General features: G+C 35.5%; 1 protein-coding gene and 1 non-coding gene across 3 annotated transcripts in view; both read left to right on the forward strand.

Moving 5' to 3' along the window:
* The window catches only part of PIGB (phosphatidylinositol glycan anchor biosynthesis class B), a 33418-nt gene that overhangs the window by 998 nt on the left and 11867 nt on the right, over window positions 1-20553 (forward strand). The window contains exons 2-7 of one of the 2 annotated variants that reach the window (XM_057306328.1): window positions 970-1103; window positions 1535-1654; window positions 5601-5705; window positions 7122-7252; window positions 13347-13487; window positions 20077-20128. In XM_057306328.1, the coding sequence (XP_057162311.1) occupies window positions 970-1103; window positions 1535-1654; window positions 5601-5705; window positions 7122-7252; window positions 13347-13487; window positions 20077-20128 (683 nt within the window). Of the gene's footprint in view, window positions 1-969; window positions 1104-1534; window positions 1655-3316; window positions 3469-5600; window positions 5706-7121; window positions 7253-13346; window positions 13488-20076; window positions 20129-20553 lie in introns of those variants that run through there. The other variant, XM_026518530.4, reaches the window with a different exon arrangement.
* On the forward strand, window positions 13985-14091 carry LOC113269758 (U6 spliceosomal RNA). Its single transcript, XR_003321568.1, has one exon. It is a non-coding gene; the product is annotated as a U6 spliceosomal RNA (small nuclear RNA).

The following is a 20553-nucleotide window of genomic DNA, read 5'->3' on the forward strand; positions in this document are numbered from 1 at the left end:
AATATTTAAATGTGTTCCTGGAGAATAAGGAAGGAGAGTGGCAGGAACCTAGAACTATAGCAAAAGACTCAAAATGGATTAGAGTGCAAACACAAATACTCAGGAGGCCAAACAGGCAGGTCTGAATAAATTAAAGCACCTTCTATTAAAGAACCAGTCAGTTGTTGCCAGTTGAGCTCTGTTGTCAGAACTTAGTTTTGAAATGCTGCAATACAGACTTCAATATAAAGTCGGATTTTTAAATGTTGACAACTAAATTCACATTAAAAAATAAAGTACTCTGTATTCAGCCTTCCGGCTGTCCAACTGTGGCCAAGAGCAGGGCTTTGGAGGCAGCAGATAGACCTGGTTTTGAATCCTGTTTAGTCATTTACAACCTTTTTGTCTCTGGACAAGGCAGTTTAACTTCTTAGTCTTAATTTCCTCATATGTAAATGGAGCCAATACCTACCGTTTAGCATGATTTGGAGGATTAAATGAGATAAGGCACATGAAGGAATGAACTCAGTGCCTTGCATAGAGTAAGCATCAATAAGTACTATTTAAAAACATGTAGCAGACCATTTGATATGCCACTGTTGACATATATAGAAGAGTTGCACCTAAGTTAGTAATTTGTTAGCTGATTTCTTTCCTTAGCTGCCCATACAGGATATCACCTAATTAGCCTAAGGGCTTCGTTAACCCAACCTCATTTTCCGTGTTATCTTAAACTATTCTCCTTATACAATTACTTGCAAGAAAGATTGGTTAAATGAAAGGAGCGATGACTTCCCAATGGTGAGGCTCCGGCCCTTGTATAACCGTCAGCCCAAGTCTGCTTTGAGAGTAGTGTGGCCGGGCCAGAGCTCTCCAGTGTGCCTTCACAAAGTCTGAGCAAGGCGTCAACCAGAGCAGCGGGTTTTAGTTCTGCAAGTGGAACTTGCCTGACTTTTATGCCACAATCACCTGTTTTATTTTGTTTTTCAGATCTTCTTGGTGAAAACATTTATCTGGTCTTGTTTACCATAGCATTACGAATATGTAACTGTTTTTTAGTCCAAACAAGTTTTGTTCCAGATGAATATTGGCAGTCTCTTGAAGTTGCCCATCACATGGTTTTCAAATATCCTTTGTAGTTTCTTCTCCAGACTAGAAATGTATACTCATCTTAGGAATTGTAACAGCTTCTGTTATATATTTTCAATCAATTTTCCATATATTCTCTGAGTAATTTTAACTTATCAAAGTATACCATTATTTTACACTACTATTTCTTCTATCTTTCTTTGATGTTAATATACTTGACTCAACCTTTAACCAGAAGATACTCCCATAGTGCTCAGTACTGTGGAGGATATAGATCAAGTACGAAACACATTCCCTTCTTGAAGAAGTTATGAGTTTAACTGGCCAATTGCATTTTTAATTCAAATAACCAGTATAAAATGCTGTGTTTTTAAGGTTCTTTGTCAAAAAAATAGAAATTTTTTATGCACAGAAATTAAAATAGATTTTGTTTCAGTGCTATTTAACATTAATCCTTAACATTACTAATTATGGTTATTTGACCTGGGAATGGACAGAAAGATTGAGGGGTTACACGTATCCCTTAATCTTTGCAAGCATTTACAAGATTCTGCATCTTTTGGGAAAAGACAGTGTTCAGCTGCTAGTAAGTTTAAATAAAAGTAATCAAAATAGTTATTAAAAGTCGACTTATTCCATCCTTTTTAAAAGGCTAATGTATATTAACTAAATGACACTATTGGTATCACAAAGTTTGTTTTTAAAAAGATACTGTTGCTAAACTCTGACTATATCTGGGAAGCCCACAGTTCCAAAGACATCCTGTGATGTGTAACCCCTCATTATGAGCTAAAACCCAAAACTTAGCATGGAATTGCCCTACTTCAAGGAATCCTGTTAAGATATTCAGACTTCCAGAATGACTACATTTGGACTTTAGAAGTATTCTTCTTTCGTGAAAGAATCACAGGAGAGCAGTGTTGTATCTTGTTTTTTTTAACTTGTGAGCAGAAGACCATGTTATATGAGCTTATGAAGACTACATATAAACCTAGTCAGGATTTAGTGTTGAAATTAAATCTTAGAGAAAATTAATTTGACAAGAATTTAATGATATGCACAATCATTGTACTATGTATGTAGTAATTAGGCAGCAATAGTAAGTAGGGTTGTAATTCCTAGATCATGAACTTCTGGGGTCAGTTGCCAAGAGAGGGTACAAAAGAACTAACGGTGCCAAAGTTTCTCTAAGCTCACTCTCAAGATCCTTTAAGCTGTCCTCAGATTAGACTCAGGAGTTTGGGCCTTTCCCATTTTCCGTTAGGGAACTGGCCCAGAATTCCAAAGGCAGTCCAAATCCTAAGGGTTTCTTGGAGCCTGGAAAGACACATGGAAGGATCATGGGGAAGGAGAATTTAGAGCAGTAGCGGAGTTTCTCCCATTGACACATGTGGAAGTTAGGGGCTGTGAATTCCCTTCTCCTGTCAGGGCTTCTAGATTATGTAGGTTAACTATAAAGTCTGGAACCACAGGCAAATAGACATAATATCATCAAGGATATCTTATATCCCAAGAAGTAGGCTATATTATGAATGAAGGAATCTTCAAGATAGGAAACTTCCTATTCCTCCAGGACCTGTCCACTTCCCTCAACCTGTAGCTGACCCACCTGGCCATTTTGTGATTTAAAGTAAGCCTCTTCTAGTCCCTATACCCACCCTACTGCCCCCCCAAAACACCTCTGTCCTATCTGGAACTTGACCAGGTAGAGAAACATGAAGATGTTATCAGTCATTCATACTGTCATACTGATTATTTTAAACATAGATTACATAATTTTGAAACTAGAAGGGGTCAGAGAAGTGAAATAAATAGACCAAGGTCACAGCATGTTAAAAGCAAAGCTAAAACTAGATCCTAGGTCTGCTTATTCACAGCCCTGTGCTCTTACCAGATAGCTTCTCCCTTAACTGTATAAAGTGTGGATATAGAACTAGAATTGCACCATCTAATATGGTAGCCACTAGCCACATGTGTCTATTGAATATTTGAAATGTGGCTAGTCCACGTTGAGAAGTGCTATTAGTGTAAAATTCATACTGGATGTCAAAAACCTAGTACAAAATAAAAATGTAAAATGTTTCTGTAATTTTTTATTTTGATGAAATGATAATATTTTAGATATATTCGGTTAAACAAAATAACTAAAATTAATTTTACCTGTCTGGGATTTTTTTTTACTTTTTAATTTGGCTACTATAAAATTTTAAATTACGTACCTGGATCGTGTTATATCTCTACTGGACAGCACTGGCTTAGAACACGTGAGAAGAAAGGGATATAGAAGGGAGGCCTGAATAGGGCACCACCATGGGGGCTTTCAATAGTCAGAAGACGTGCACGGGCATTTGGCCTCTGGAGCTTAATGGAGGAATCAGGAGCTTAAAGAACAGGAGAATGGTAAGCTTCCAACACAGTATCATACTCAAGGTTTACCCCGCCTTGCATGTTCCTTCTCTTTGCCCCACCCCTCAACTTTTTATTTCCAAGAGTCATATGCAACTATTATTTAATTCTTCTCGGGTCCTTACTATAAATCTAGAAAATTATTGTATTTTTTTTAAGATTTTATTTATTTATTTGATAGAGATAGAGACAGCCAGTAAGAGAGGGAACACAAGCAGGGGGAGTGGGAGAGGAAGAAGCAGGCTCATAGCAGAGGAGCCTGATGTGGGGCTCGATCCCACAATGCTGAGATCACGCCCTGAGCTGAAGGCAGACGCTTAACCGCTGTGCCACCCAGGCGCCCCGAAAATTATTGTATCTTAAAAGTCTGGAGAGACTCCTAATAACTGGGAGTTTGCATCTCCACTTATTTTTGTGTTGAGCCAAAATCTACCTTCTTTTATTTTTATTTTTTTTTTAAGATTTTATTTGTTTATTTGAGACTGAGCAAGCACGAGAAGCGGGGAGAAGGAAAAGCAGACTCCCTGCTTAGCCGGGAGCCCAACGTGGGCCTCTCTCCTAGGACCCTGGGATCATGACCTGAGCCAAAGGCAAACACTTAAACAACTGAGCCACCCAGGCGCCCCAAATCTACCTTCTTTTAAAGTCAAGATTTCTACAAGACAAGCCTTCAGAAAGTTTTATTTATCCAGATAAACCTCTCCATTTCTAAATATCATAATCAGATGATATCCTTTAGACATCTTACAATTTATTAATATCTGTCTTAAAATGTAGGTCTCCAAATTGAATAAAATGTTGAAAGGTAGGGTAACTAGTTCAGAATGTAGTAGAACCATTAATCCTACAAATGCTATATATACTTCTGTCAATGCATAAGGATTCTTTTAGTTTTAGTGGCTTCCTCATACTGTTGGCTTATATTAAGTTTGTAGCCAAACTGACTTCTCACATAAACTACTTTCAGGCCTGAGAGGTAAGAATGAAGCATATAGATCTCTATGCAGAGTAAACAGAAGGTATGTACATAGATGCCTTTTGCTGTATTTTACAGGGCAGAGTTTAAGTGAAATTATGAAGTACACCATACCTTTAAGACTTAAACATTTATTTACAGATTGCTGAGAAAGAGGAGGAACATAAAGCTAAAGTGTTAGAAGGCACTGACACCTGAAAGTAAAGCCACTCTGATTATACTGTAAAGTTAATATTGATCCAACAAAAATACAAATTTAAATATATTTTTAGAAACACGTCTTTTGAACAAATCTAGATTAAATTGTGCTCTATCGGTGTGTTATTTTGTTGATGATAACTGTGACACATTTTTTTTAAAACTCTCAAAGAGGTCATTGTGTAGCATTAGAATTACTAATTAAGTTATAATACATTTACTCTTTAGTTTTACTCTTAAATTTGCTTTTTAATGTCATTTGATTACTATGTTTCTATAATTGTAGAATACTTGTCCTTTTATGGAAAAAAAAGTAATTAATTGTATTATCTGTATTGCAGGATGGGGAAGCAATGTAACTTAATAGTTAAGAGCACAGGCTTTAGAATCAGGAAGACCTGGATTTGAATTCTGGTTTCCACACTAAGTAGCTGTGCAGCCTTGAGAAAATTATTTAACATCTCTTTACCTCAGTTTCCTCACTTATAAAGCAGTACCTATCTCACAGGGATTGTTAGAAGGACCGCATGAGCTGATATATATAAAGTACTTGGTATGATACCTATCACACATTACTGTTAAGTGCTTCATAAAAATTTACCCTATTGTTACGCTAACGAAAATCACTAAATATGCTTCTCAAATAGAACCTTAACACAGTGAACTCTTTTGTTGGCTATCTACGTTAAAAGTAGTAGTGTTGTAATATATAAATTTCAGAGAGAAAGAATGAGAATGATAAAAGTACCTTGGGCATTTCCCTGAAAAATTAATGTAATTTTTGTAGAAAAACGGGAATTTTTGCGGAAGAATCGAATAAGACATTGTCTATTTTTGTACTAAGAATGGCCTTCAATTGATAATTGGATCACTTTGTTGGTTTCTTAATGATAATTCCGTGTGAACCAGTAAATGTTTTTTAATAGCTTTTTTTTTTTTTTAACTATTGAAGATTTGGATTCCTAGACTTGCCCAAGCACTTCTGTCTGCTATAGCAGACATCAGACTCTACTCATTAATGAAGCAACTAGAAAATCAGCAAATGGCAAGATGGGTGGTAAGTCCTAAACACTTTAGAAACTAGTCACTCACTTCATTCCTAACAGCATGAAGCACATGGAAAAATATCAGTTCTCAAAACAGCATCAGAAGATAATTTGTACAATTTTATAAAGGTACCACGATAATGAAGAACAGGAAAATGCAAGTGGTGCATGTCATATCCCTCCTTCTGATTGCACCCTGGGTGATTGAAGCCAGTGATGCCCTCAGAATCTTTGAGAGGCTGAACCCTAGGAAAAGCCTTTGGAAGCACCTTCGCTTATCAAATCTGTCAGAGTCCTTGCCTCACTTTCTATAAAATTCAGTAGGAATAGTTCTAATAATTGCCTGCCTTACAAACCACCTCCACTGTTGACAACCTTTGTTCACTACCTCTAGCGACCTGGACTAAGCCTAAGAAGTGGGTTTTCACTGAAGCATTCTTTCACCTCTAGCTAGATTGTTTGAAATAGTTAGACTCTGGAAGGGAGAAAATGTGATGTAGAAAACTGTTCTTTGTCAGACTGGCTTATTTCACAGTGGGGTGATAGATTCCTCATAACATTCAAATCTTGAATGGATTTTCTCATTGAAACCATATCCTGAAGAGTGATTGGATTCTTTAGTACTGTGTTTAACCTCCCTTGTCTCTTTCTTAAATTAAATAAACTTATACAAGCTAGCTTAGAAATCTTACTACCTTTTTAATACTGTTTCTACTGAAAAATACGTTCCAAATCCCAAGTGACCAACTTATCAATAAGTTTCTGGAATACAATTTATTGTTAATGTATTAATAAATATTAATAATTTGCCAATTATTAATAAGATATTTCTGCAGATAGTGTGTTTATTTGCATTAAAAAAACAGAATGGTTTAGCGATTGAGTCCTTGTTAATGGATTCAAGGATAAAATCAGTCTATCTTGTGCTTACATACACTGAAGGCTCAACCTAAAATGGCAAAAGTGTAATGCCTTTGAAATCCTTCCTCCAAAGTAGTAGTACTGGGTTCTTCTAGTTTAAGAAAAAACCCGCAAAAATTTGGAACATTTTTTAAAGGCTGTATTTGAAGAGCTAGGAATCTAATACCACATGTTTAACATCCTTGCACCAGCTAACAAGTTTAAGACATTTGCTTCGTGGACTTGATGCTTCTGTTTGCAGGTTCTTCGAAAAACTGGTTTATTTATTTTGGTCAATTTACCTGAAAGTATACACTTGTTAACTTTAACACCTACATATCTAGTATTATCATAGACCTGTGTGTAATGTAACTTCTTAAAAACAATGTTTGGGCATGCCTGTTTTCAATATTGTTTATGTTTTGATGTGATTTTTGCAGTATGTAGACTTGCTGTTTTCCATAGAAGAAGATAATACTGAGCTTTTCCATTTCCCACTCCATATGTTTGCTTATAATTGTTCTTAGTTTTTTTGCCAGTTATGCTCTTGGTTCACATGGTATTGCTGTACCAGAACTCTTACAAACACCATGGAAACTGTTCTCACTATAATTGCTCTTTTCTACTATCCTTTGGAAGGGTCAAAGTCTATGAACAGGTGAGATGTATTACTGTTAATAATTATATACAAAACGTGAAAAATCTTAAATATCAACATATTGTAATGTCTGGTGGACCCCCATATGTTCATGACGTTTATTAAAAACACATTGTCAGTTGATACATTTATTACAGTAGGAAACAGACACATGCAAACTAGGTAACGAAGGGCAGTTCAGTAAAAGGACTTATGTATAAACGTTTAGGCAATGTTTAGAAAAGCCAATAAGGGAATAACCATAGTACCCCAGGGCTACTCACAGGAGGAAGTTTCCTGCTACTCCAGGGCCCCAAGCAGAGGCAGTTGTTATGGGAATCCATATAAAGCTGTAACTTAACAGAGGGCCCCAACAGGGCACATGCACAGCCAGCCTTTAGCCATAGCAAGGAGAGAGCTGGGGGAATAAAATGCCCTGGCTTAACTCTTCTGCCATCATAAAACAAACAAAAAAACCCAACAACAACAAAATTACAGGCAGTATTTCTAATGAGCATAGATTCAAAAACCTTCAACAAAATATTAGCAAACTGAACTCAACAGTATATTGAAGGTATCATTGATCACAATCAAATGGAATTTATTCCAGAGATGCAAGGATCATTATGTGCAAATCAGTATGATATACCACAACAAAATAAAGTTAAAAATCATATGATCATCTCAACAGATGCAGAAAAAGCATTTGACAAAATTCAACATCCATTTATGATAAAAACTTTCAACAAAGTGGGTAAAGTGGGTAAAGAGGGTAAAGGCCATATATGACAAACCCGGAGCTAATAACCATACTCAGTGGTGAAAAGCTTGAAGCTTTTCATCTAAGGTCAGGAATAAGACAAGGATGCCCACTCTCGCCACTAGTATTCCACATAGTCCTGGAAGTCCTAGCCACAGTAATCAGATGAGAAAAAAAAAAGCATCCACATTGATAAGGAAGAGGTAAAACTCACTATTGCAGCTAACATACTACATATTGAAAACTGTAAATACTCCACCAAAAAAACTTAGAACTAGGGGCGCCTGGGTGGCTTAGTCATTAAGCGTCTGCCTTCACCTCAGGTCATGATCCCAGAGTCCTGGGATCGCCCCACATCGGGCTCCCTGCTCAGTGGGAAGCCTGCTTCTCCCTCTCCCGCCCCCCCACTTGTTCCCTCTCTCTGTCTCTCTGTCAAATAAATAAATAAAATCTTTAAAAACAAAAAAAAACAACTTAGAACTAATAAATTCAGTAAAGTTACAGGATACAAAATTAATATACAGAAATCTGTTCTGTTTCTATACACTACTAACTAGCAGACAGAGAAATTAGGAAAACTATCCCATTTATAATTGCATTTAAAAATATATGTAGGAATAAATTTAATGCAGGAAGTGAAAGACCTGTACTCTTAAAAACTGTAAGACATTCATGAAAGAAATTGAAGGTGACAGAAGTAAATGGAAAGCTATTGTTAAAATGTCCATATTACCCAAAGCAATCTGCAGATGCAGTGCAATCTCTATCAGTGTACCAACAGCATTTTTCTCAGAAGTAAAACAAATCCTAAAATTTGTATGGAACCAAACCAAAACAAACAAACAAAAAAACCTGAATAGCCAAAACAATCTTGAGAAAGAACAAAGCAGGAAATATCACACTCCCAGATTTCAAATTACACTACAAAGCTATAGTAATCAAAAAAGTTTTGGTACTGGCACTAAAATACATAGATCAGTGGAACAATATAGAGCCCAAAAGTAAACCCATACTTTTTTTTTTTTTTAAGACTTTATTTATTTGAGAGAGAGAAAGAGAGTGTGAACATGAGCACGAAGGACGGACAGAGGGAGAAGCAGACTCCCCACTGAGCAGGGAGCCCAAAGTAGGGCTCAGTCCCAGAACCCTGAGATCATAACCTGAGCCGAAGGCAAATGTTTAACTGAGCTACCCAGGCGGCCCAAACCCACACTTTTATGGTCAATTAATCTGTGACAAAGCTAGGCAAGAATATACAATGGGGAAAACACAGTCTTTTTAATAAATGGTGTTGGGTAAACTGGATAGTTACGTGGAAAAGACTAAAACTTGACTTTCAACCCATATACAAAAAATAAACTTAAAATAAAAACCTAAATGTAAGACCAGAAACCATAAAGCTCCTAAAAGAAAACAAGTGGTAAACTCTTGGATGTCAGTTTTAGCAACATTTTTTTAGATCTGTCTCCCCAGGCAAAGGCAACAAAAGCAAAAATAAACTGTTGGGACTATATGAACAGCAGAGCAAAGAAAACCATCAACAAAACGTAAAGGCAAACTCTTGAATGGGAAAAGATATTTGCAAAGGATATATCCAGTAAGGGGTTAATATCCAAAATACATAAAGAACTCATACAATTCAAAAAAAATCAAATTAAAAAATTGGCAGAAGACTTAAGTAGACATTTCTCCAAAGAAGACCTACAGATGGCCAATAACATGAAAAGATGCTCAGCATCACTCATCATCAGGGAAATGCAAATCAACCACAATGAGATATCACCTCACACCTGTCAGAATGGCTATTACCAAACAGGCAAAAAATGACAAGTGTTGGCTTGGATGTGGAGGAAAAGGAACCCTCATGCACTATTGGTAGGAGTGTAAATTGGTGCAGCTACTATGAATAACAGTATGGAAGTTCCTCCAAAAATTAAAAATAGAAATGCCATATGTATCATCCAGTAATTCCATGTCTGGGTATTTATCCAAAGAAAATGAAAACACCGGGACACCTGGGTGGCTCAATCGGTTAAGCATCTGCCTTTGGGTCAGGTCATGATCCCAGGTCCTGGGATCAAGTCCCACATTGGGCTCCTTGCTCGGCGAGGAGCCTGCTTCTCCTTCTGCCTGCCACTACCCCGTTTGTATTCGTGCGCACTCTCTCTCTGACAAATGAAGAAATCTTTAAAAAAAAAGAAAAAGAAAATGCAAACACTAATATGCACTCCTATGTTTACTGCAGCATTATTTACAATAGGGAAGACATGGAAGCAACCTAAGTATCCATCGATAAGTGAACAGATAAGGTTTGGCAAATGCACACACACACATACAATGGACCACTACTTGGCCATAAAAAGAATGAAATTTTGCCATTTGCAACAACATGGATGGACCTAGAGGATATTAGTGTGATAAGTCAGAGAAAGATAAATACCATATAATTTCACTTAAAATTGGAACCTAAAAAACAAAACAAATGAATAAATAAACTTAACAGAAACAGACTCACAAATAACGGGGAACAAACTGATGGTTGCCAGATGGGTTGGATGGGCAAAACAGATGAAGGGGTTTATGAGGTACAAACTTCCATTTATAAAATAAATAAATCATGAGGATAAGTATAGCATTGGGAATATAGTCAGTAATGTAATAACTCTGTATGGTAACATGATAACCACCCTTTTTGTGGTGAGCATTTTGTAATGTATGTAAATGTCAAATCACTATGTTTTACACTTGCAATTAATAACAATACTGTATATCGACTGTACTTCAGCTTTAAAAAGTAAATTAAAGAAAATATATGGACTGGATTTGGGCTTATATAAACTGGGGAAGCAAATACCAAGCAAATGGAACCACCAACGTGAGCAAAAACACAGAGCTGTAACAGGGCTTCATTTTGTTGTGGGCAGGTTGTCCATCCTACCACACACGTGGTCGGAGCATGGGGGAAGGGAAGAATAAGGGATGAGGCTGGAATGGGACTTGGCCCTTCTCCAGATTTTGGACTTTATTCTGTAGGTTGTAAGGAACCATTGAAGGCTTTTGAAAGCATGACATGATCAAATCTGATTTAGGAAGCTCTTGCAGTACCAATATTTGGGATATAATGAAAGGGAGAAAGCTGGAATTTGGTCTAGTTAAGAAGCTACTATCCATTCTTCCTATATTAAAAGGTTGTGGGGAGAATCAAATAAGATCATTTCTGCGTTAGACTACTGACTGTAAGAATAGGCATTCACTTAAGTTTACCTATAATGAGAGCTTTATTATAAGGCTGAAAGTAAAAATAAGGAAAAGAGTCACCTTGTGGCCAGGCCTGGAAGAAAATTATAGACTATCTCAGCCACATAAATGAAATGAATGAATTATGGCAGTTTTGAGGAAAAGTCTGTTCTGTTGTACCTTTATAGCTCAGTCTGTGAATCCATTTTAGTTGTCTAATTTTAAGGCGTAGCTAGTCTCCATTTCTGTCCTCACCGCCAATTGTCCAAATTTCTCTAGGTAGCATTCAATTTGAGAAAATCTGATTAGGTCTGTTAAATGTCATTATCCCTATTTGGACATAGTTTCACACTGGCCAGACTTAGATTGGCTGCCTGTGTTCAGTCAGAAAGAGAGGGTCACGTAGCACAGGCGACCACTGGAAAAGCATTTTCCCCCTGATAAGCATGACAGGTACTATTCCTGGCCTTAGAATATATGACATTCTGCAAACTCCTTTAAAAATCCAAGTTTTATAAATGAAAGATTTCTTTAAGGAGGGACTGAGACTAAGCACTGATTTCTGTAAATGGTAACAATAAAACATCTCCTGTTAGAATTAAATGAGAATCTATATGAAGTGTATAGCGCAGGGCCTCTTAGTAAGTGCTCAGTAAGTGTTGTTGATGACAATGATATTAAATAAAGGAATATTTGGGGGCAATACAAAAAAAAGACAGCAACTATGAAAATATTCTAGACAAGTGACAGGACTTAATGTAAGATGGTGGGAATGGGAAAGAAACAAGGTGGACATGTGGGGTAAGATGCTGCTATTTAAGGCACTCTAAAATCTTAAGACTGAGAAACTGAGTGATGCTATTAAATATTAGACACTGAACAGGTTCAGGGAAGGTTTGGGCTTATTTCAGATCCTCTGATTTTGAGTGCCAGTAAAGATCTATGTCGAAATACCGAGAAAAGAATAAGAAATCCAAGTCTGAAAGTTTGGAGTGAGGTTAGGACTGGAAGTATATACTTGGGTGTACTCTCAGTAGTTTGACTACAGCAGAAGTTGCAAGTAGGATGCATGCAAGTCAAACCAACCTATGAATATGTTTTCTTTTCACCAGCATAAGGGGTTTTGTTTTGTTTTTGAAGAAACTACTTGGCAAAGTTTTAAAATTGGGAGATCTTACATAATCTGGGTTTCTTGTTTCTCTTGAAAAAATGAGAGGCCCAGCAACATTTTGGCCCAAGATTCCTTCATGACAATATCAAATCAGAGCCTCCCCACGGTCTACATCACTCATTTTTATTACTTATGTGGTCTCTGTAAGCATTTGAATTTGAAATCCCTTCTCTTACATCCTCACCAACATTAGAAATTTCTCCATAGCTCGTTATTGGTTAATACATATATAGTAGTACCATAAAGTTTTATTTTGTTTGCTTTCAATTTTTAGCACAGCTAACACTATTTCCATGTGATAATCCACTGTCTGTAGTCCTCATGATTAAATTATTATAGTTTTCTTTAACCAGTTATTGTGAGAAGTCCTAACAGTAAAAATCCACATTTCTATCCATGATCTTAGAGGTTTGTATGGTAGGCTTTTTATCGATTATACATACAGATCTTTCATTTGGATAAAATTAACAGCTTATTTTCAAAACAAAATTGTATGTACCCAGAAGCCCAACATTGTCTAAATAATCCTAATATTTCCTTAAATGCATTTATTCTTTTTTTCTTAGAGAATGGTTTTGTGTGACTTTCATCTCCTTAGGAGAGACTTGATAATTTTTCCATCAGGAAAGCAATTGGCAGAGTTGTATGGCTAAAAGTTAGTATACCTTTTGGCAAAACAAGACCAACATTAAGACATAGAATAACTTCTTAATTTAAAGTGCTAGAATTGGGATATTAGAGCTGAAAAAGACCTTAGATATTACCTCTTTTTGTGGAGGAGAAAAATTAAGAGTCAAAAAGTATAACATACCCAAATTCACATAGCTATTTATACCAAAAGGAAAATGCTCTCATTTTTTAAAAAATGTTATATCACAGCATAAATAGTAGATAACTTCTAAACTTATTTCCTAGTTGTCTTGACAATACATTTTCCTTGCATATAGTGTCAAGTACTCGTCCCTGGTGGCACTTGCCTTCATAATTCGTCCCACAGCTATCATTCCATGGATACCTTTGGTCTTCAGACATTTCTGGCAAGAACAGAAAAAGCTTGATCTTATTCTGCATCAATTTTTACCTATAGGGTAAGTATGGCTACAATCCATCTATTAATGTCCATAACCTATAAATTACAGATTATGAACATGATTTTACATCTTGTAGTCAATTATTATATCTTCTGATGTCAATGAGAATTGTCAGACTAAGGAAACAGTATTTCCAAATTTATATTTTATATTTTTATATTTATGATTATTAACTATAATTATTTTAATTTGCTTAAATTGGGATCGTTGGAACTTTTCTCACTTTTCTACACTTCATTTCCTAAATATTTCTCAAGTACATTTTAGAGCTACTTGATTCTTTTACATTTGTATAAGGCTTTATAATTTATAATGTGTATTTATATATTATCTCATGACTTTCACAATTCTTGGATGTAGAATTGTGTAGGTATTTTTAGTTTGTAGTGGAGGAAATGGGTGGGTGGGGGGAGCTTGGTGAAATTAAACATGCGCTAGCTGGAGTCATTGGGTTGGTTGCTGTGATGGAACTGGGATTGAAACTCATATCTTCTGTGCTCAATTCAGTAGCATATATACTCAAATTGGAACAATACAAAGAAGATTAGCATGGCCCCTGTGCAAAAAAACAAAAACAAAACAAAACAAAACAAAAATCTATGTCTTCTAATTTTGAGCTCCTAGGATCAAACTTACCCCAAGCATCTAATAAAGTATCCAAAACAGTTATTTATTGAAGGGCTGAATGCATTCTCATTCTTAGAACAGTAATCTTTTTAATATACTAGTATTCACTCTGTATGAGTATATTTGGGTAGGAGTCAAAAAGGCTAAATCATCTAGAAGCCAAGTTGCCACTGTTGTCATTTCTCAGATTTATTAACATTGTTTTTAATGTATTACATTCATTTAGCAAATATTGGTTTAATCCTAGTATGTGCCACATACTGTTCCAGATGCTGGAGATACAGCAACTTAACAAAGTCCCTGCCTTCATGAAGTTTATATTCTAGTGGGAGAAGACAGAAAACTAAAAACATAGGAGCAATATATATCTGTCAAGTGATAAATGCCATAGGAAAAAATAATGAGAGATAAGGATAGAATGCTGGTGTAGGAGGGAAGCATTGTTATTTTTTATAGGGTACCTGGGGAAGACCGCCATAAGGTGACATTGGAGCCAAAACCTAAAGGAATTGAGACAATAAGGAAAGAATATTTCAGGCAAAGAACCAGCAGGTGCAAAGACCTTGATGTAAAGGTGTATTTGGCATATTTGAGGAACAGCAAGGAGACTGGTGTGGCTAAAGGAGAGTGAACTTGGGAGAATATGATAATGAGGTCAGAGAAATAGCAAGAGTTCAGATTATGTAGGCTTTTACACAGGGAGATTAAAAAGCCTTTTTTTCCCTTATCAGCAATACAATGTATAGTTTATTTATTCAACAGGCATTTAGCCTGCTTTGTATCAAGCATTTGATGATTCAGAAGTGAGTGAGATGCAGTATCTGCTCCCAAAGTCAAAATCTATGGGGGGAAAAGAGATACAACAGTAATTCTTGACCAGCAAGATAGAGTGTTCTGAGTAGTTATATAACAAAATGTTGTAGGAGAACAGATAATAAAAAAAGCCTAATTCTGCTTGCAGGGGAAACATTAATAGAAGGTTTATAAAAAGTAGATGATGTTTTAAATAATATCAAGAATGAAAATGAGTTTGCCAGGCCTAAGGAATCAGCATGCTTAAGCTGTAAAGGCCTGAAGGAGCCCATTCATATAGATCAAAACTCTTCCCCTGTTTATTTTGAAGGACAATATAGGAAAGAACAAATGAGATAATATATGTGAAAATACTTTGAATTGTACAGTGTATAACAAATATGATTCACAGTCCTGATTAGTCTTATACTCTCAAGTGTTGGTGCACTGAGTTGGCCCCAGCCAACAGCCTTTTACGCATTAAACACCCTTTAAAAATGCAGGGCACCTGGCTGGCTCAGTTGGTAGAGAATGCAATTTGATCTCAGGGTTGTGAATTCAAGCTTCATGTTGGGAGTAGAGTTTACTTTAAAAAAACACAAATTTCATCTAACCTATCACCCCACTTTATATATGAGGCATTGGAGGTTCAGAGAAGGAAATGATACCTGCAAGGTCTTTGGGCTGATCAGGGTCAGAACTAGAACAGGACTAGAACACCAAACCTCTAGCACCTAGGGCTATTTATTTAAAACGAAAGAAAAGAAAAAAAAAAAAAACAGTTGCATATCCAGATAGGAAAAGTATCTCTAAATATAAGGAAAAATCTTGCATTAGTCTTAGGAAAATTTCTAATATGTAAGGACTACTTCTCTTTGCCTTTTACATGAGAATCTGGGACATCATTTTGTCATTCATTATGTAAAATCAAACGTAATTCAGTTGGCTTTCAGCGGCCACATTCTCACCAACAATTAGCAAGGCAAAACATAGTATGGGACATCATTATAGATCTTACAGGCATTAAGGAGATAAGAAGTTAATATGGACAACCTTTTGCTAATAAATTTGACAATTTGGATGAATGGACAAATTCCTAGAAAAATACAACTTACCAAAACTGACAAAAGAGGAAATAGTAAATATAAATAGTACTATATATATTAAAGTGAATTTGTAATTAAGGACTTTAAACAAAGAAACACCAGGCTCAGAGGGCTTCACTGGTGAATGCTACCATATATTTAAGGAAGAAGAAACATCAATCCACATAAACTTTTCCACAGAATAGAAAAAGAATAACATTTCCCAACTCCTTTAATGAAGATAACATACCCTTGATCCCAAAATCTAAGGACGTTACAAGAAAAGTCAATTATAAATCAATATATCTCATGACTATGAATGCAAAACTCTTAAACAAATCTTACCAAATTGAATCTAGCAATTTATTAAAAAAGAGAGTGGGGTACTTGGGTGGCTCATTCGATTAAGCATCCAACTCTTGGTTTCAGCTTGGTTCATGATCTCAGGGTCATGAGACTGGCCCTGTGTTGGGTGTAGAGCCTGCTTGGGATTCTCCCTCTCCCCCTCCCACTCCCTTCCCCCCAACTTGTGCACACTCTCTCTTAAAAAAAAAAAAATACATCATAACCAAGATTGGTTTTAGTTCAGGAATGTGAAACAGGTTTACTATTTTAAAATCAATCAGTATGATTCATGATGTTAACAGAATAAAGGAGAAAAATTCATAGGACAATCTTAATAGACACAGAAAAGCCACATGATAAAATTAAAAGCCTACTCATGATGGGAGAGGAGGAAACAACCATTAGAAAATGTGTAATAGAAGAGGACTTCACTAATATGACAAAGATTTCTATAAAATGTTATAGCAAAATCATACTAAGTGTTGAAGCACTGAAATCCTTTTCCCTGAGATCAGGGACAATACATGGATGCTTATTTTTTCCCCTGCCGTTTAACGGTATATGTCCTAGTTAGTACAGTAAGGCAAGAAAAACAAATGGTTGGAAAGGAAGAAATAAAACTATATGGCATGATTGTATGTAGAAAATCCGAAAGAATCTAGAGAAACTATTAGGATTAGTAAATAAATTCAGCATGTTCACTAAATACAAGGTCAGTATACAAATATTGATTTCATTTGGACACTAAAACTAGTGGGTAAAAGTTTGAGGACTAACAGGATATTTATGTTATCTCAAAATGTCTCCCCATAAAATATTTATTAATTACAAAGGATAAAATAATTTTACAGTGGAGAAACTTGACAGACACTTCCTTAATCAAGGAATCTAAGTTAAGGGGTGCCTGGCTGGCTCAGTTGGCAGAGTATGCAACTCTTGATCTCAGGGTTGTGGGTTCAAGCCCCACATTGGGTAAAGAAATTACTTAAAAATAAAATCTTTTTAAAAAATAATTAATTTTAAAAAGAAAAAGGGATCAAAGTTAACACTGTCAGTAATTGGACAGATCGCTATCTGTGCCAATATTTCCCAGTTCTGATTATTTGTGATTTATGTAAGAGAATTTTCTTGTTTTTCAGAAATACCCACTGAAGTATAGGGATAGAGGTGAGTGAAGTCTGCAACTTATTAAACAGTTCAGGGAAAAAATGCATATTTAAAGAAAAAGAAAAAGATAAAGCAAATATGGTAAAATGTTAACATTTGGGGACTCTAGGTGAAGGATATATGGGAATTTTTTTATACTATTCTTTCAACTTTTTTCAGTCAGAAATTATGTCAAAATAAAAAATGAAAAGGAAAACAGAAATATCATTTATGGTGGCATAAAAAAACATCAGATGTCTATGAATAAAGTAATGAAAGGTATACAAGAACTCTACACAGGAAGCTATAAAACCATTATTGGGAAAACTAATGAAGACCTAAGTAAATGAAAGAGTATACCATGTTCATGGTTGGAAGACTCTACAGTTTAGAGATACCAACTCAACATAGACTGTGATCTGTATATTCAGTGCAATTCCAATTAAAGCCCAGTATAGGGTGTGTATGTGTATGAACTGATAAAGCTGATTTTAAATTAAGTGGAATACAAAATACCAATATTAAAATCAGAGAGAAAAAAAATGTTGGATGACTTACACTACTAGATATTAAGATGTATTACAAAGTTAAAATAATTAAGACAACTTAGAATTAGTGCAAGGTAAAACAGACTGGTGGAACACAATAGTTCAGCAATAGACCCAGACATAAAGTCATTCATTTATGATAATAGTGATAAGGCAGTGCAGTAGAGAAAGGATAGTCTTTTCAATAAATATATAATTAGCTGGATATCCATATGGGAAAAAAATTAATATTGACCCCTTCTTGCCACCATAAACAAAAAAATGAAAATCCAGGGAATTATAGATCTTAAAGTAAAGGTAAAGGGTAAAGTAAATGCATATCTTGCATTTCTTCAAGATATGATAGAATATCTTCATGACCTTGAGGCAGGCAAAGATTTCTTAAATAGAATGTAGTATTAACTATAACGGAAAAAATAATTACATTTGAATACATTAAAATTCAAGACTTTTGTTCATCAGATTCACCATTAAGAGAAATAGCAAGACACAGACTGGAAGATATTTGCAGTACAAAACACAACACCAAGAAAAGAGGTCTATCAATTATATACAGAACTTGTACAAATGTATAAGAAAGAGATAATAGAAAATTGATTTTAAAACCTGAACACATACTTCAAAAGATATTTAAATGGCCAAGAATATAAAGGTACTCACCTCATTAGTCACCAAGGAAATATCAATTAAAACCACCATGACATTCTAGTATACATCTACCCCAGTGCCTGAAAGGATATAGAGCCTTTATATAGTCCTGTGGGAATAAAAATTGATACAACCACTTTGGAAAACTACAAGAATTTACTAAAATTGATTGCACTTACACCCTGAGGCCCAGTAATTCAATCCTAGGTATATACTCAGCAGAAATGTATATACATACATTTGGAAAACAAAAGGCGCATAAAAGAATGTTCATAGCACTGTTCATAGCTTAAAAAAGGAAAGCAGCGTCCATCAACAGAATAAATACACTGTGACAGATTAATTCAGTGGAATACTATATAGTATTATAAATCAATGAACTATTGCAATGTACAAAAAATGTGGTTAAATCTCACAAATATGATTGAAGGAAACTGGACATGAGTACTACAGGGTGATTTCATTTTTGTAAAATTCAGTAAAAGGTAAAACATCTACACTATCAGAAGACTGGATAGTGGTCGTCTTTGGGAAGGGAGTGGAGATTGATTGGAAAGATAGAAGAGCTTTTGAAGTGCTAATGCTCTGTATCCTGGTCTATAGGACAGTTACACAGTTGTGTTCATATAGTGATGATTGATGAAGGCTTATACTCCTAGTGTGCTTTTCTGTGGATATGTTTATAGTAGGCAGCCACTGAGATGGCCCCCACTGATCCCATCCTCTTGATATTCATGCATTTGTATAATCTCCCTCCCTTGAGCTTGTGCTGGGCATTTTGACTCAATTCTAACAAATAGAAATGTGGCAGAAGGGATGTCACTTCCAAGACTGGGTTATAAGGACGGTGGCATCCATCTTAGATGCCCATCTTACTCTCTTTGCTGATGCCAGTCTCCATGTGAGGAGGTAGTCTTTAAAAAAAAAAAAAAAAGTCACATGTGGGAGACTGAGCCCCGCCAACAGCCATGTTGAGTGAGCTTGGAAGCATATTTCCCCAGCAGCACCAGTCAAGCCTTCAGATGAAACTTTAGCCCCAGCCACCATTTTGACAATTCATGAGAGGCTTTGATCCAGAGACACCAGCTAAGCTCCTCTTAGATTCTTGACCCACAGAACAATGAGGTAATAAATGTTCATAGTTTAAGTTGCCAATGTTCAGGGTAATTTGTTGTGTGGCAATAGATAATGCAGTGTTTATTAATTTTAGAAACTCTCCTTAAATACAGCTTCTATCAGTGAAAGATCTTGCAATGTGTAAATCCATATTCAGTTGACAAAATTGTAAGGCATTTTTAAATTGACTTTTGATACCAAGCATTTGCAAAGCCGTATGCCAGTACTGGATTTTCAGTAAGTTCGGAATGATAATCACCCTTCTATTTTGTTTTTCAGATTTGTCATTTTGAGTTTGTCTCTGATAATTGATCGTATTTTTTTTGGTCAAGTAAGTAAAAATATATTAAGCTAATGGCTATTTTTAAGCTAACCATTTATTACACTACCTTTATTACACTACCATTTATTACACTAAACTCAGCCTGACCTATTAATCTATGAATATTTGGGAACACAGGCAAATCACTTTTTAAAAATTTTATGGGATACATTAAAAAAAAACAACTATTGGCATATGGCTTTCATTCAATTTGCTGTGTTTTCTATAAAACAGAATTGTGTATTCATAGTTGAAGTTAAAAGGAGTCCATTTTATGGCATTTTTGTCAAGTTTGTACAATTTAGTCAGGTTTGTAACAAAGGTTAAATTTTTAAATTTTAATTGACCTCAAGTTAATCATTCAGAATTTCAAGTTAATCAGAATACTCTCTTCAGGCATTTGATTTGACATTTTAATGTCATGACTGTTGGTA

The sequence above is a fragment of the Ursus arctos genome, unplaced genomic scaffold (assembly GCF_023065955.2).
Source record: "Ursus arctos isolate Adak ecotype North America unplaced genomic scaffold, UrsArc2.0 scaffold_36, whole genome shotgun sequence".
NCBI classification, from domain to species: domain Eukaryota; kingdom Metazoa; phylum Chordata; class Mammalia; order Carnivora; family Ursidae; genus Ursus; species Ursus arctos.